The sequence below is a fragment of the Gorilla gorilla genome, chromosome 20 (assembly GCF_029281585.2).
Source record: "Gorilla gorilla gorilla isolate KB3781 chromosome 20, NHGRI_mGorGor1-v2.1_pri, whole genome shotgun sequence".
In the NCBI taxonomy this organism is placed as follows: Eukaryota; Metazoa; Chordata; class Mammalia; order Primates; family Hominidae; genus Gorilla; species Gorilla gorilla.
Genome location: NC_073244.2, coordinates 59,372,203 through 59,390,689, shown reverse-complemented (window position 1 = coordinate 59,390,689; position 18,487 = coordinate 59,372,203). Strand labels below are relative to the sequence as shown.

General features: G+C 48.5%; 1 protein-coding gene across 1 annotated transcript; it reads right to left on the bottom strand.

The window, feature by feature from the left end:
- Nucleotides 1-10,251: 10,251 nt before the first annotated feature.
- CRX (cone-rod homeobox) lies at nt 10,252-15,564 on the bottom strand. The gene is made up of 3 exons (XM_004061068.5): nt 15,465-15,564; nt 13,611-13,762; nt 10,252-10,899 (listed from the first exon to the last, which is right to left on the bottom strand). Exons 1-3 carry the CDS (start codon nt 15,562-15,564, stop codon nt 10,252-10,254), a joined length of 900 nt encoding a protein of 299 aa, XP_004061116.1.
- Nucleotides 15,565-18,487: the final 2,923 nt, after the last annotated feature.

The window sequence follows — 18,487 nt, the reverse complement described above, 5'->3', positions numbered from 1 at the left end:
AGGAGTGGGTATATTCCAGTTATCAATCCCTTAAAAAATGTGTGATTTCCAAATGTTTTCTCCTATTCTGTGACTTGCCTCTTTACTCTGTTGACAGTGAGGTTTTTTGTTATTTTTTTAGTTGCAGGATCTCGCTCTGTCGCACAGGCTGGAGGGCAGTGGCGCGATCATGACTCACTGCAGCTTCAGACTCCTGGCCTCAAGCGATCCTCCTGCCTGGCCTCCCAAAGTGCTGAGATGACAGGTGTCGGCCTCCGTGCCCACCCGTCCCCTCACTCTGTCCTTAATTATCCCTCCCTCACAGTCATTGTCTTTCCCAGCGCCCCAGGTGCATGTCAGGAGCTGGATTCCCATGGTGTCCTTTGACTTGCAAATTGCACAGTGAGGTATGAATGTGGCCGGTGGATAACGTCCTTCAGCTCCTCCTGGCGTCTGTTTTGTCTGTTCTGTTCCCACCTAATCTCTTCCTCCACCCTGCTTTCCGTTTCTCCTCTGAAATGCATTTTCTCTCTCTCTCTCTCTCTCTCTCTCTCTCTCTCTCTCTCTCTCTTTCTCCTCTCTCTCTCTCTCTCTCTTCTCTCTTCCACACTTTACGGAGGCTGAAACTTTGGGAGGCCGAGGCGGGTGGATCACCTGAGGTCAAGAGTTCGAGATCAGCGTGGCCAACATGGCAAAACCCCGTCTCTACTAAAAAATACAAAAATTAGCCGGGCGTGGTGGCAGACACCTGTAATCCCAGCTACTCGGTAGGCTGAGGCAAGAGAATCGCTTGAACCCAGGAGGCGGAAGTTGCAGGATTTCGCCATTACAGAGCAAGACTCCGTTTCAAAAAAAAAAAAAAAAAAATCGTCCCGAAGTTACCCAAACAGAAGCTGCGCCCCCTTGCGGTGTGACCCCCAGGCCTATTCAGTTTACTTCCCTCCAGTGTTTTTTCATCTTTAACCTGAGAAGCACCAAGAAGGCTGAGATTGGATCGCGTTTGCCTCAGGAAAGTTAATTAACCTCTCCTGATCCTTAAATCCAGGGAGGGGCACGGCCCCTCCCTCAGGGAGCTGCACGGCCCCTCCCTCGCTGCACCGACGTTTCAATGAGTGAAGGGGCTTAACAGTGCCTGGCACATAGGAGGCGCACCGTGAAGGGTTTAGCCGTGATTTTATCATCCTTGTGTGCCCCAGGCACGAGTGCTTTTCCATGGAGGGGATAGGAGGGGAGGAGGAGGGGGCATCGTTTCGTTAAAACTCCCCAAAGTCCCCTCCCCCACGGGTCATGCGTCTGAACCTAATCCTCGCTAATTCCCCTGCCATTCTGCTGAGGCTGGGCTGTTGACATAAGAGGATTGGAGCATTTGCTAAATTAGTCCTGGTCAGGGGCAGAGGAAACAGCTGGGGGAAGGGAGGGTGTTTGGAGACCAGGAGGGACAGAGACATACGGGGGTGAGGGAAGAGACGGAGAGAGGGAACGAGGGGAGAGAATCACTCACCGTTGAGACCTAGGAAGGGGAAATCAAGAGAGAAGAGAACACGAGTGGCGGTCAGGCGCAGTGGCTTGCCCCTGTAATCCCAGCACTTTGAGAGGCCGAGGCAGGAGGATCATTTAGAGCCCGGGAGTTCAAAGCCAGACTGGGCAACATAGCAAGACCCCATCTCTACAAATGCATAAATAAAAATTCGAGAACAGGAATAAAATGAAGGACAGAAAATGGAGGGGACAGAGACCAGCAAGGAGGCTGGCCACCTGACAAGATGAATATCAAGACTGGGTCCATCCCCTCCTAGCTTGGGACCTTGGGCAGGTCACCCAGCCGCCTTCTGCCTCAGTTTCCTCATCTGTGAAATAGGGATCATAAAAATAGTATCATTCTGAGGATTAAAAGAGTTAGAACCGGCTTACACCACTGCCTGCTCAATAATTTTATTTTCTTTTCCTTCTGATTTACTAAGGTATAATTTATGTCCTATAAAATCCATTCTGTTTTTTCCCCAACTCTCTCTTTTTTTTTTTTTTTTTTTTGAGATAAGAGTCTCAGTGTCGCCCAGGCTGGAGTGCAGTGGCACATTCTCGGCTCACTGCAACCTCTGCCTCCCAGGTTCAAGTGATTCTCCCACCTCTGCCCTCCAAGTAGCTGGGATTACAGACACCCGTGACCACATCCAGCTAATTTTTATATTTTTAGTAGAGACAGGGTTTCACCACGTTGTCCAGGCTGGTCTCGAACTTCTGACCTCAGGTGATCCGCCCTCCTCGGCCTCCCAATGTGCTGGGATTACAGGCGTGAGCCACCGCACCCAGCCTACCTGACTCCCTGTTCACTCTCTTATTGAAATACATTTGTTTTCTAGGGTGTGATAAGTTTGGGGAATTATATACAGTCCCAGAACCATCACCATAATCAAGATAAGGCACGTTTCTAGCACCCGCAAAAGATGCTCATTTGTTCCTTTGCAGTAAATCTCACCAGCTGCTCCCTAGGTCCTGGCGAGCACTATCTGCTCTCTGCCCTGTATAAGTTTTATCTTTTCTAGAATCTCATAGGCATGGAATTGTACAGTATTTGCTTCTTTTTTAAAAAATTTTATTTTTATTTATTTATTTCAGCAGTATTTGCTTCTTTGTTTCTGGTTTCGTTTCTTTTTTTTTTTTTTTTTTTAGACAGGGTCTCACTCTGTTGCCCAGGCTGGAGTACATTGGTGCAATCTCAGCTCACTCCAGTCCCAACTTCAGGGGCTCAAGCGATCCTCCCACCTTAGCACCCCAAGTAGCTGGGTCTATAGGCATGTGCCACCATACCCAGCTAATTTTTTGAATTTTTTTAGTAGAGACAGGGTCTCACTATGTTGCCCAGGCTGGTCTGGAACTCCCAGGCTAAAGCGATCCTCCTCCCACCTCGGCCTCCCAAAGTGCTGGGGTTACAGGGGTGAGCCACCGTGCCCAGCCTGGATTTAATTGTCTTCCATTTCTTTTTTTTTTTTTTTAAAGACATGGGGTCTCACTCTGTTGCCCAGGCTGGTCTTGAACTCCTGAGCTCGAGCAATCCTTCCACCTCAGTCTTCCAAAGTGCTGGAGTTTCAGGTGTGAATCACTGTGCCCAGCCCTAGTTTCTTTTCCTGGGGTATTGACTACTGGGAGTTCATTCCTTTTCATCAGTGAGGAATATCTTTTTTTTTTTTTTTTTGAGACAGAGTCTTGGTCTGTCGCCCAGGCTGGAGTGTAGTTGCGCAATCTCAGCTCACTGCAATATCTGCCTCCTGGGTTCAAGCGATTCTTATGCCTCAGCCTCCCAAGTAGCTGGGATTACAGGCACGTGCCACCATGCTCAGCTAATTTTTGTGTTTTTAGTAGAGACAGGGTTTCTCCATGCTGGCCAGGCTGGTCTCGAACTCCTGACCTCAAGCCATCCGCCCACCTAGGCCTCCCAAAGTGCTGGGATTACAGGTGTGAGCCACTGTGCCTGGCTCAGGGTATCCTTTTGTATGGATGCATCAGGGTTTGTTTCTGCCTTCACCTGCTGATGGACGTCTGGATAGTTTTCAGCTTGGGGCCATTATGACTAAAGCTGCCAGGAATAGCATAAGTACAAGTTGAGTAAAAATAATAATAATAAAGACCCAAGTACCTGGCCAACATGGTGAAACCCCGTCTCTACTAAAAATACAAAAATTAGCTGGGCATGGTGGCACGCGTCTGTAATCCCAACTACTCGGGAGGCTGAGGCAGGAGAATCACTTGAACCTGAGAGGCAGAGGTTGCAGTGAGCAGAGATCGCGCCACTGCACTCCAGCCTGGGCAACACAGCAAGACTCCATCTCAAAATAATAATAATAATAATAGGTTAAGATAAACGTTTAGCAGCCGGGCGTGGTTGCTCACACCTGTAATCCCAGCACTTTGGGAGGTTGAGGCGGGTGGATCAGGAGGTCAAGAGATGGAGACCATCCTGGCCAACATGGTGAAACCCCATCTCCACTAAAAAACACAAAAATTAGCTGGGCGTGGTGGTGCATGCCTGTAGTCCCAGCTACTCGGGAGGCTGAGGCAGGAGAATTGCTTGAACCTGGGAGGTGGAGGTTGCAGTGAGCCGAGATCGCGCCACTGCACTCTAGCCTGGTGACAGAGTGAGACTCTGTCTCAAAAAAAAAAAAAAAGAAAGATAAATGTTTAGCATGATGATTTCAAGGTCATCCAAGTCGTGTTTATTAGTGCTTCTTCCTTTTCATGGCTGAGTAATATTCCCTTGCATGGGTAGACCTCATTTGTTTCTGTGGACAGACATTTGAATTGCTTCATCTTTTGGCCATTGTGAATCATCCTGCTATAAATTTGAGCGTACAAGTTTTTGTCTGAACACCTGCTTTCCGTTCTTTGCGGCGTATACTTCAGAGCAGAATTGTTAGGTCACTATATTGCTCCAGAACATTTTCGTCATCCCAAAAGGAAACCCCATATTCATTAAGCAGTCACTCCCCATTCCACCACACAGCACCCCTCACCCCAGCCCCCGGCAGCCACTACGTTTTCTGTCTCTACGGATTTGCCTTTTCTTTTTTTTTTTTTTTTTGAGCCAGAGTCTCACTCTGTTGCCCAGGCTGCCAGGCTGGAGTGCAGTGCTGCGATCTCAGCTCACTGCAACCTCCACCTCTCAGGTTCAAGTGATTCTCCTGCCTCGGCCTCCCGAGTACCTTGGGTTACAGCCACACGCCACCACACCCAGCTAATTTTTGTATTTTAGTAGAGATGGAGTTTCACCATGTTGGCCAGGCTGGTCTCAAACTCCTGGCCTCAAGTGATCCACCCACCTCAGCCTCCCAAAATGCTGGGATTACAGGCATGAGCCACTGTGCCTGGCTGGATTTGCCTATTCTGAATATTTCATATAATTAGGATAATACAATATATGGTCTTTGTGTCTGGCTTCTTCTGTGAATGTACTTAATGCCACTGAATTAAGTAACTTAAAATGGAAAAAATGAATTAAGAATCATGCAATGGGAAAAGTGGTACACTTTATAGTATGTGTGTTTTACCACAAAATAGATAAATATTTATTGAGCTCTTACCCTGGACCCGGCTTCAGGTCCAAGTAATTAATAGAATAACATCATTTCGTTCTCTTGAGATGGGTCTCCTTAGATGCTCCATGCTACAGGTGGGGAAATTGAGGCTGGGAGAAATGAATCACCCGAGGTCAGATGACCAGAAGAGGCTAAGCCAAGCTCGGCCAGCAAGTCTGCCTGACCCTCCCTCCTGTATATAACTCCCAGTCATCCCCCAACAAAAATCTTAACCTGGGATTCAGCAAGTGAGAGGAATACAGGCAGAGAGAGATGACCTAGAAGCCAGGAGCAGTGGCTCACGCCTATAATCCCAGCACTTTCAGAGGCTGAGGGGGGTGGATCACTTGAGGTCAGGAGTTTGAGACCAGCCTGGCAAACATGGTGAAACTTCGTCTCTACTAAAAAATACAAAAATTAGCCAGGCGTGGTGGTGGACGCCTGTAAGTCTCAGCTACTTGGGAAGCTGAGGCAGGAGAATCGCTTGAGCCCAGGAGGCAGAGGTTGCAGTGAACTGAGATCGAGCCACTGCACTCTAGCCTAGGTGACAGAGCGAGACACTGTCTCCAAAAAAAAAAAAAAAAGACCTAGAGCTGGAAAAACAAGAACTCAGAGGTGGGCCAGTCATGGTGGTTCACACCTATAATCCCAGCACTTTGAGAGGCCGAGACAGGTGGATTGCTTGAGCCCAGGAGTTTGACACCAGCCTGGGCTGCATGGCAAAACCTTGTCTCTACTAAAATTACGAAAATTAGCCAGGTGTAGTGGCAGGCACCTGTAGTCCCAGCTACTCGGGAGGCTGATACAACAGGATAGCTTGAACCCAAGAGGCAGAGGCTGGAGGGATTCAAGATCACGCTGCTGCACTTGAGCCTGGGTGAGAGAGTGAGACCCTGTCTCAAAAAAAAAAAAGAAAGAAAGAAAGTCAGAAAAAAGTAAGCAGCAAAGAAAAAGAGACGAGAGGGAAGGAAAGAAAGAAAAAGGTGAAAATACATCCAAATGAAACGAGGAGCTGGGAGTCTGAAAGGCAAGAGGAAGAAAGGAAAGAGAGAGAGGAGAAGAGATGAGAGAGCAAGGATGAGACTGAGAAACTGAAAAGCATCCGGGGGAAGAGATGGAAAGCAAAGGGGTGGAAGAGCTGAAGCTGCAGAAGGCTGGATGCTGAGAGGGAAGGCGGGCCAGAGGCTGGGCGTGGCTCTAAATGCTGGCGTTAAGCTTCACATCCTGCCACTGAGGCAGGGAGCATTCTCGTCACCCCCGTTTTCTCGGGAGGGGCATTGGAAGGTTACAGATGGGTGGGGCAGGGGCTGGCCCTGGGGACCCCTGTTCCTCCTCCTTCTTTTTTTTTTTTTTAATTTTTTGTTTTTGGAGACAGCGTCTCTTGTTGCATCACCCAGGCTGGAGTGCAGTGGTGCAATCATAGCTCCCTGCAGCCTCAAACTCCTGGGCTCAACCGATCCTCTCATCTCAGCCTCCCGAGTAGCTGGGACCACAGGCACACATCACCACACCCGGTTGATTTTTTAAATTTTTTGTAGAGACAGAGATCTCGCTATGTTGCCTGGGCTGGTCTCAAACTCCTGGCCTTAATCAATCTTCCCTCCTCAGCTTCTCAGAGCACTGGATTACATGCGCGAGCCACTGCACCCAGCCCCTGATCCTTCATAAATTGGCTTTAGAGAGATGTCAAGGAAAGGAGGGTGATGAGACAGGAAACACAGGGAGGGACCCAGGCCCCACAGACAGAAGGAACAGAGCAGTTCCTGTTTCTACCTGCCCCTCCTGGAGAAAACACGGAAACTAAAGAATCACCCAGACTTTAAATGAGATCCAACATTTTAATTGGTTTCACTCTGTGGGTGGACAGAGAAGGGGGACCCGGAGGCCAGTGTGCGGGGAAGAGGAGGACAGATAAGGTGACACCTTCTCAGGGAGGCTCCTGGCTTCTTCCTTCTGTCCCCACCTGCCTTGTCACTCTTCCTGGCTTTAGGACGTAGAACGTTTGAAATCCCCTGTGCGCAGCTGGAAGAACCAACACTCAGGAGCCCAGCCCAGGAAAAGCAATCTGTAACCTCCCAGCTGGATTTGGCTCCCTGCCCTCTCCGGCTCCTGGTGGAGTCTCAGAAGACCCCAGGATCAGGCTCTCTCGAAGTCTTACCCCATCGGCCTGTGATGGGGGCCCCTTGGCCTTCACTACTTCTCACTCCTTCCCAGAACCTTGCATGCATCCTTCAGTCCCTCCCCGACTCCCATCAAGTTTCTATGACTTGTTTGCACAAGACACAGCCTCCCCGGTGAATAAGGAGAAGATTCTCTTCCACGCCCGAGTCCCGGCCTCCAGTGCAGAGCTTCCGTGTCTCCGAAGAATGAAACTTATAGTGGATTCTGGTCCCAACGTTTGCACAGACCCAGGGCACAATATTGTCTCATCCCTGCCCCTCCCGTGTGAATTTTGTCTAGCTCCCCCAGCCTCCCCAATGACATATGTTGTCTTCCTCTGCTTATATTTTCGTCCCACACTGGACTCTTGAGCCACTCCTGGGTTATTTTTGTTGTTGTTATTATTGAGACGGAGTTTCGCTCTTGTGACCCAGGCTAGAGCACAGTGGCACAATCTCTGCTCTCTTCAACCTCCGCCTCCCGGGTTCCAGCAATTCTCCTGCCTCAGCCTCCCGAGTAGCTGGGATTACAGGCGCGTGCCACCATGCCCGGCTAATTTTTGTATTATTAGTAGAGACAGGGTTTCACCATGTTGGCCAGGCTGGTCTCGAACTCCTGACCTCAGGTGATCCACCCGCCTCGGCCTCCCAAAGTGCTGGGATTACAGGCGTGAGCCACCGCACCCAGCCCACTCCTGGGCTTAATGTCCCAGAACCCAGCATGACTCAGGCCTATGAGAGATGAACACGTTTTATGTTGAATAAAAACCTCTTTGTGGGCTCTAGAGATCAGGGTGTGCCCCTCAGGGAGTCTAGGCTGTGTGCACCTCTTCTGGTCTGGTGCTGGAAACGTCATCTGATACCTCCCGGCCTCTCTTCACATCTCGCCTTTCTCCTGACCCTGGCTGCTGCTGACAGTGTGTACCAACTCGTAAGCATATATTGTGCCCTATCTCTTCCCAACTCTTAGTTCAGTGACCTCCGGTTGCTAGCTTGAAGTCAGCCGTGGTGGAAGTCAGCCGTGGTGGGAGTATTTACACCACGGAAATTGACAAACGCTCCACAACCAACCTTTTCCTCTTCCTTGGAGAGCCCATTGTTAGACCTCTGCCAGCACACCACCGTCTTCCTGCCCTACTTTTTTTTTTACACCTTGCCTTGTGAACTGCACCAATGAAGGGCTCTTGGAACCCGCCTCCCCACCCAAAAATGAAAGGAGAACTCGGACTGAGAAGGCAGGGACCCAGCACCCAACTTCTGAGCATCAAACGACCTCAATCCGTCTTCAGGTTCTCACAAGTGCTTGCCAGTGTCACCATAAGTAAGATTCTATTTCAAGAAATAATGGTGCCACCCCAGGAAAATGTCCTCAAGCCAAGCTCTATTTTCCAATCCCACCATCAAAACTGAAAACCAAAAAAAAACAAAAAAATCTAAAAAAGGGAATGTATGTTTGAAATGTAGGGCTGCCTCCTCCAAATCTATTTCCCCCTCTTCCTATCTCTTGTTTATTTACAGATGGGAGGCTGTCTAGCTGCTTCTTCTTTGTGAAATAGCCACAACTATAGGTGGTACGTCCCATGCAGCTACCCCAGTTCCACCAGTGTCTCACCTTTAGAAAATCCTAAAACAAAAGAAAAAAGGAGTAGAGATGGAACAGGCAAGGTGCCTTTCATTTCCCTACCAAATATACACATTCCCAATGTGCTAATGAGCGAATGAGTGATAAAATGTCTTTAAAAAGAAACTAAGAAGAAAAAGTACATATATGTATAGCTACATATATGAATATAGATCTTTGTCTCTCAAACAGTCCCCTAAACCTACCATGTAAGCCTGACATTTGTGAAGTCTGTGAAATTCCCAGATAATTTATTTTTAATGTAACCACATCATTGGCCTAAGGTTTCCTGATGGGGCTTCTTAAAGTCTGTCTTTGGAATTTCTAGAAAGGTCCCTAACCATATGCTAAAGAAGTGTCCACGTGTAGGGCCAGGCACAATGGCTCATGCCTGTAATCCCAGCACTTTGGGAGGCCGAGGCAGGCGGATCACTTGAGGTCAGGGGTTCGAGACCAGCCTGGCCAACATGGTAAAACCCTGTCTCTACTAATAATAGAAAAATTATCCGGGCATGATGGAGCACACCTGTAATCCCAGCTAATTGGGAGATTGAGGCAGGAGCAACGCTTCAACCCGGGAGGTGGAGGTTGCAGTCAGTGAGCTGAGATCACACCACTGCACTCCAGCCTAAGCAAAAGAGTGAGACTCCGTCTCAATTAAAAAAAAAAAAAAAGGGCCGGGCGCAGTGTCTCACGCCTGTAATCCTAACACTTTGGGAGGCCGAGGCGGGCGGATCACGAGGTCAGGAGATCGAGACCATCCTGGCTAACACGGTGAAACCCCGTCTCTACTAAAAATACAAAAAAAATTAGCCGGGCGTGGTGGTGGGCGCCTGTAGTCCCAGCTACTCGGGAGGCTGAGGCAGGAGAATGGCGTGAACCCGGGAGGTAGAGCTTGCAGTGAGCTGAGATCGTGCCACTGCACTCCAGCCTGGGCGACAGAGCTAGACTGTGTCTCCAAAACAAAACAAAAAAAAATTCTGTCCACGTGGAAAGTTAAGGAATCAAGCCCCCCTACCTGCTTGTTCAAGGGCACGGTGATTCTGACCTAAACATGACCCCAAATCAACTGCAAGTTTGACTTCTTCTTGGAGCAAGTTCTCAGCACCACTTTCTGAAGCCTGGAGCTCGTGGTGTACTTCAGCAGTCACAATCGTGCCAGACGGTGTTGGGGTTGAGAGAATCACTAGGACCTGTGAGCTGTCCCAGGAGAGGGAGGAGCCTCTCCCTGTGGAGGAAAGGGGTGGGCTCTGTAAGCTGAACACCGAGCCGCAGAGACCACGGCTGTCAGCTGTCTGTCGGAAGGACAGCTGGTTCAGGTTGCTTTCTCAGGAATGCCATCCCGGGATCTAAACTGCAGGAAAGCAGATTCAGAAGAGAAAGGGTCCCGAGGCCCGACGGAGAGAGATGGAGACTGCGTCCTCTACAAGATCTGAAACTTCCAGGCACTCTGATCCTTGTAGTCCAGAGGGTCCATGGGATTGTAGGTGAATTTCCAGGTGCCCGTGGGGTCCTTGAATTCCAAGCTATCCACGGGGCTGTAGGCGCCATAGCTCTGGCCTGATAGGGAGGTGGGGGACTGGGCCAGGGAAGGTCCCACGGAGGGGCCAGAGAGGGGGCTAAGAGCCGGGCCCCCTAGCTGGGGCACCATGGGAGAAAGGTAGGGGTCTAGGCCGCTGAAATAGGAGCTCGGAGACCCATAGGCGGAGGGGGAAGAGCAGAAAGCGGAGGCCGGGGCATAGGTCATGGCATAGGGGGCGGAGGTCAGAGACGGCCCTGAGGCCACCAGCCCAGCCCGCTGCGCCTCAGGCAAAGGGGACTCTGAGGCTGGGCTCCAGATGGACACAGTGGCCACTGCCGTGGTTGGGGAGCCTGAGGGGCCGGGCAGAGGGGGACTGTAGGAATCTGAGATGCCCAGAGGGTCTGGACACACATCTGTGGAGGGTCTTGGGGACGTGCCCGCCTTCCTCTTGGCAGGCCTGGCCTTGGCCTGGCCCCCTGGGGGCTGCTGCTGCTGTTTCTGCTGCTGCCGCTGCTGCCTGCATTTAGCCCTCCGGTTCTTGAACCAAACCTGGGGGATAAGAGCGGAGATGGGGGTGGGTAAGTGGGGAAGAGGCCCAGGAGAGCCGCAGGGTGCCCGGGGATGAGGACACTTATTGGTGAGAGGTGCTGGGTTCACATCTGTCTACTTTGCATCCAGCTGTGGGGCGTCTATTCACCCATCCATCCATCTATCCATCCAATCATACCTGCATGTATGCATGAACACATGCATACATCATACCTATGTGCATTCATCCATCCGTCTAATACAAACATGCACACATACAATTATACATGCATACACCATACGCACATACATCATGCCTGCATTTACCCATCGATATGATCATACATACATCATATACATATTCATCCACCCATCTAATACAAACATGCACACGTACAATTATACATATATACACCATACGCACATATATCATGCATACATTTACCCATCTATATGATCATACGTACATCATACACATTTTCATCCATCTAATACAAACATGCACACATACAATTATACATACATACACCATACGCACATACATCATGCCTGCATTTACCCATCTATATGATCATACATACATCATGCACATATTCATCCACCCATCTAATACAAACATGCACACATACAATTATACATACATACACCATATGCACATACATCATGCATACGTTTACCCATCTATCTGATCATACATGCATACATACGTACATCATACACATATACATCATACATACATTCACTGGCTCATCTGAGCATACATGCAAGTGTACATGCATCATACACACATACATCATACATGCATTAATGGAACCATCTGATCATACATATATACATCATACACATTCATCCATCCATCTGATCATACAAACATACAATTATACATACATACACCATACACACATGCATCATGCATACATTTATCCAGCTATCTGATCATACATACATCATACACATATTCATCCATCTGATCATACAGACATACAAATATACAATTATAGGCACATACATTGTACACACATACAGCATACATAGCTACGCACTAATCTATCTAATCATACATACATACAATCACACAAACATACATATTTCATTTATCCTTCCAATCATACACACGTGTGTGCGCACATATATGTAACATCATACCTACAGCATACAAACATACACGCATACAATTATACATACATACACCATACACACATACATTATGTAGACATCCATCCAATCATACATACACACCTCACACATATATATGTCATACACACATTCACCAGTCCATCTGATCATACATACATCATACATAGACTTATCCATCTGATGATACATACAATTGTACACACATACATCATACATAGATTCATCCATCTATCTTATATATATAATTATATAAACATAGGTCATACACACATACATCATACATGCATTAATGGATCTATCTAATCATACATACATCATATGCATGTTCATCCATCCATCTGATTATACAAGCATACAAATATACAATTATACACCCATACATCATACACACATACATCATGCATACATACACATTAATCCATCCAATCATACCTATATACAATCATACAAACACACACATTTTATTTATCTGTCCAATCATATATACATGCATACACTCATATATACATAAATACACCCATCCGGCCAGGCGCGGTGGCTCACGCCTGTAATCCCAGCACTCTGGAAGGCCAAGGCAGTAGGATTGCCTGAGGTCAGGAGTTTGAGACCAGCCTGGCCAACATGGTGAAACCCCATCTCTACTAAAAATACAAAAATTAGCCCGGTGTGGTGGCACACGCCTGTAATCCCAGCTACACAGGAGGCTGAGGCAGGAGAATCACTTGAACCCAGGAGGCGGAGGTTGCAGTGAGCCAAGATCATGCCACTGCACTCCAGCCTGGGCGACAGAGCGAGACTCCATTTCAAATAAATAAATACACCCATCCATCCAATCATGCAAGCATGTATACATACATGTGCACATACACCACGTATACATATATCATGCATGCATACATTCATCATCTATCTAATCATACCTATGTGTGTTCATGCAAACACACATATATACATGCATCCATCCCATCATACACACAGACACTGATATATACATGTACATACACTCATCCATGCTTCCAGTCATACATGCACACGCACACCTACAGTCACACATACATACATTCATCTATGCATCCACCCACCCATCCATCCATCCGTCTATTCAGTCAGTTAATAAACATGTATTAACCATTTTCTACTACTCTGAGGGTCCATCAGTGGAATTGACATTCTAGTTGGGAGAGACAGAGTCTAAATAAACAGACTCTGAGATACCATATGTAAATCACATGCAATTTTAAATGCTGTGTTCAGTGTGGGTCTCACTGATGGATAAGCAAAGACTCGAACAAGGCGATGGGGCCTGCTGTGTGGTTATCTGGAAATAAGCATTCCAGATAGAGGAAACTGAGTGCAAAGGCCCAAGGCAGGAGGGTGCTTGGCAGGCAGGTCGGGGCCAGCGCAGCTGGAGAGGAGCGAGGGGCAATGAGAGCCATGAGGCGGTCAGTGTGATGATGGGGAGAGGAATTATTGTCCCCTTTATAACTTTGGCTGTCACTCTGTGATCTCTCCCTCCTCCCATCACTCTTTGTTCCGGGCAGGGCCCCTGAGATCACAGGAAGTGTCGGGAGGGGTCCAGGGACCCACCACCCCACCTGAACCCTGGACTCAGGCAGATTGATCTTCAGAGCCACCTCCTCGCGGGCATAGACGTCTGGGTACTGGGTCTTGGCAAACAGTGCCTCCAGCTCCTCCAGTTGGCTCCTGGTGAAGGTGGTGCGCTCCCGCCGCTGCTTCCTGGGGGCGCCTGGGGTGGGACGGGAAACAGGACCCTCAGGTCATCCACATGGGCTGGTGTGAGGCCCTGAGGCTGGGTGGGATGCCAAGAATTCCATCCTGGTTGCCATCTGCCTAAACTAAGGATGGAATACACATTCCCTGCCCTTCTACACCTCACTCTGTGCCTGGCACTCCGTGGCTCATGCCTGACCCCAAGGCTTTAGCTCGACGAGGAGGTGTGTGAGTCGTTTTTCCCTCTTCTAAACTTTCTTATGCACTAAGACATAATCAGTTGAAGCGTGACATTGCTGACATTCAACCATTTCTAGCCTATAAAAGTAGCAAGTCTGGGCCGGGTGCGGTGGCTCACGCCTATAATCCCAGCACTTTGGGAGGCCGAGGCAGGCAGATCACAAGGTCAAGAAATTGAGACCATCCTGGCCAACATGGGGAACCCCTGTCTCTACTAAAAATACAAAAAATTAGCCAGGTGTGGTGGTGCATGCCTGTAGTCCCAGCTACTCGGGAGGCTGAGGGAGGAGAATCGCTTGAACACAGAAGGCAGAGGTTGCAGTGAGCCGAGATTATGCCACTGCACTCCAGCCTGGTGACAGAACGAGGCTCGGTCTCAAAAAAAAAAAAAAAGAAAAGAAACAAGAGCTAAAGAATAATGCTACAAATAACTGAGTACTCACTTCTCTTAAAAATAAGGCTTTACAAAAATTGGCCGGGCATGGTGGTGTGCGCCTGTAATCCCAGCTACTTGGGAGGCTGAGGCAGGAGAATCACTTGAACCTGGGAGGCAAAAGTTGCAGTGAGCCAAGATTGCGCCATTGCACTCCAGCCTGGGCAGGAGCGAAACTCCGTCTAAACTGTGTCTCAAAAGAAAAACAAAGAAAAAGAAATAAGGCTTTGCAGGCCAGGTGCAGTGGCTCATGCCTGTAATCCCAGCACTTTGGGAGGCTGAGTCAGGTGGATTATTTGAACCCAAGAGTTTGAGACCAGCCTGGGCAACATAGGGAGACCCAATCTCTACAAAAATAATAATAATAATAATTTTTTTCTATGTTTTGTATAATCCAGATCCTGCAAAATCTACAAAAACTTTAAAAAGTTAGCCAGGCATGGTGGCATGCACCTGTAATCCTAGCTATTTGGGAGGCCAAGGCAAAAGGATCGCTTGAGCCCAGGAGTTCAAGGCTGCAGTGAGCTGTGATTGCACCATTGCACTTCAGAGTGGGCAACAGAGTGAGACCCTGTCTCAAAAATAAAATTTAAAAAAAAAAGTGCACCCAGCCTAGGCACAATGGCTCACACCTGCAGTCCCAGCTACTCAGGAGGCTGAGGTGGGAGGATTGCTTGAGCCCAGGAGTTCAAGGCTGCAGTGAGCCGTGACCACCACCACTGCACTCCAGCCTGGGTGACAGAGTGTGAGACCTTGTCTCTGAAAAATAAATAAATAATAAAGTTTTGGTAACAGATGAAAATTCCTCTTGATTCCCCTTCCAGATTACATCCCCTCTTCCTCACCCCAAAAGGAACCTCTGTCCTGAATTTCTAGGACTGCTCATGTTTTTCTAAGTGACATACATTTCAGATGAACCCAGAGGAATGGTGTATGGCCCTGAAGTCGCCCCTGTGATTGCCTTCTTCCTGGGGGCAAAGGGACCCCAGAGGTCCTCCAAGAGATGAGGCCAGCCTGGGGTGCCAACAGAAACGACCGTACTCACTTGGGTAGGGCACAGCCTGGTGCATCAGATCCACACTGGGGCCACTTAGGGCCAAGGCGTTGACAGAATAGTGGGGCCCCGGGTTCATATACGCCATCATGATCTTCGGGGACACTGAGGCCCAAGTCAGGGGGCCTGCAAGAGAAGAGGAGGGATGCTCACTTACTTACCAGTTACTCACCATGGGGTGACATGCAGGCTGAGATTCAAATCCTGCCTCCTTCTCCTCTTAGGTATGTGACCTTGGCCATTTACCTCACCTCTCTGTACCTCTGTGTCCTCACGTGTAAAATGGCCTCTGCTTAAGGTTCTCAGAGCTTTCTTGAGACTCTGCAAAGCAGACAGCTGAAGCCATCATGTGCCTCATAAGTGCAAGCTCTTATTCCTACTGTACCCTCTAAAAATCTCGTCCTGGCTGGACACAATGGCTCACATCTGTCATCCCAGCACTTTGGGAGGCCAAGGCGGGAGGATCACTTGAGCCCAGGAGTTTGAGACCAGCCTGGGCAATATAGCAAGACCCTATCTCTAAAAAAAAAAAAAAAGTGTTCTTTAAAAAGTTAACTGGGTGTGGTGATGCATGCCTGTAATCCCAGCTACCCAGGAGGCTGAGGTGGGAGGATCACTTGAGCCCAGGAGTTTGAGGCTGCAGTGAGCTGTGTTCAGGCCATTGCACTCCAGCCTGGGTGACACAGCAAGACTCTAAGAAAAAAACAAAACAAATCTGATCCCATAACACATCCTCATCCAAGGTCCCTTCTTTCTGTGACCATGGGCAAACACGCTCAGCCTCACTTATAACCAAGGACTGCAGGTTGACCAACCGTCCCTCTTTGCCCAGGATGGAGGAGAGGTGGGTGTTTCTTGGAACATAGGACTTTCAGTGCTAGAGCCAGAATGGTCCCAGGCAAACTGGATTGGTTGGTCACCCTAAGGGAGAGTGGCATTAAACCGAGAGTAAGGGCCAGGCAAGGTGGCTGACGCCTGTAATCCCAGCACTTTGGGAGGCTGAGATGGACGGATCACCTAAGGTCAGAAGCTCAAGACCAGCCTGGCCAACATGGTGAAACCCCATCTCTATTAAAAATACAAAAATTAGCCGGGTGTGGTGCCGGGTGCCTGTAATCCCAGCTACTTGGGAGGCTGAGGCAGGAGAATCACTGGAACCCGGGAGGCAGAGGTTGCAGTGAGCCAAGATCGCACCACCGCACTCCAGCCTGGGCGACAGAGCGAGACTCTGTCTCAAAAACAAAACAAAACAAAACAAAAAAACAAAAACAAAAACAAACAAAAAAAAGACAGTAAGGGCTAAGCAAGGCGGCTCACACCTGTAATCCCAGCACTTTGGGAGGTCAAGGCAGGAGAATCACTTGAGCCCAGAAGTTCAAAACCAGCCTAGGCAACATAGTGAGACCCCCATCTCTGAAAAAAAGAAAAAGAAATAGTGAGACCCCCCATCTCTGAAAAAAGAAAAAGAAATAGTGAGACCCCTGTCTCAAAAAAAAAAAAAAAAAAAAGCGAGTGTGGATCTTCCATGATCACTTTTGACCTATCAGGTTGGCAAAGATGAAGGAGATTGATAACTTCCAGCACTGGTGTCAGTGTGGGGAAAGGCGCACTCCCATGGCAGATAGGTAGCAATACAGGTTGTAACAAACTGTTATTGAAGTAAAATGCCATCTTTCTTTTGTCCTAGTAATTCACCTTCAATGTATACCTCAGTCGCCTTGTTGGAAAATGGGAATGAAAATCGCATTTATGGGCCAGGCGCAGTGGCTCACACCTGTAATCCCAGCACTTTGGGAGACCAAGGCGGGCAGATCACTTGAGGTCAGGAGTTTGAGATTAGCCTGGTCAACATGGTGAAACCCCGTCTCTACTAAAAATACAAAAATTAGCTGGGCACAGGGGTGCACGCCTGTAGTCCCAGCTACTTGGGAGGCTGAGGCAGGAGAATCGCTTGAACCTGGGAGGCGGAGGCTGTAGTGAGCCAAAATGGTGCCACCACACCCCAGCCTGGGCTACGGACTCCGTCTCAAAAAAAAGAAAAGAAAAGAGAAAGAAAATAGCATTTATGTTCAGGTGGCAACATAGCGAAACTCTCCTGTCTCTACAAAAAATTATTTTTTTTTTTAAAGTAAGCGTAGGCACAGTGGCTCATGCCTGTAATTTCAGCACTTTGGGAGGCCAAGGCGGGCAGATCACCAGAGGTCAGAAGTTCGAGACCAGCCTGGCCAACATGGTGAAACCCTGTCTGTGCAGAAAATACAAAAATTAGCCGGGCATGGTGGCGCGTGCCTGTAATCCCAGCTACTCGGGAGGCTGAGGCAGGAGAATCACTTGAACCCGGGAGGCAGAAGTTGCAGTGAGCCAAGATCAAGCCACTGCACTCCAGCTTGGGCGACAGAGCGAGACTCCGTCTCAAAAAAAAAAAAAAAAAAAAACATAAGGCTGCTCTCTGAACTGATTTTAAAAGATCTCTATTATATAGTTTTAAAAAATTGTTCTAGGGGCCAGGTGTGGTGGCTCACATCTGCAATCCCAGCACTTTGGGAGGCCAAAGCAGGCGGATCACCTGAGGTCGGGAGTTCGAGACCATCCTGGCCAACATGGTGAAACGTCTCAACTAAAATACAAAAATTATCCGGGCGTGGTGGCAGGCGCCTGTAATCCCAGCTACTCGGGAGGCTGAGGCAGGAGAATCGCTTGAGCCCGGGAGGCAGAGGTTGCAGTGAGCCCAGATCGTGCCACTGCACTCCAGCCTGGGAGACAAGAGCGAGACTTCATCTCAAAAAAAATAAAAATTAAAAAAAGTTCTAGGCTTGGCAATAAGACAAAAAAGGCTGACAGCATGCCATTTCCAAGTCATTTGGGAGTCCTGTCTAACAGCCCCACCCAAAGTTTGCTTCATATTCTAAGGCAGCAATCCTCAACCTTTTTGGCACCAAAAACTGGTTTCGTAGAAGATAATTTTTCCATGGATGGGGGTGGGCAGTGCCTTAGATTTTCATAAGGAGTGTGCA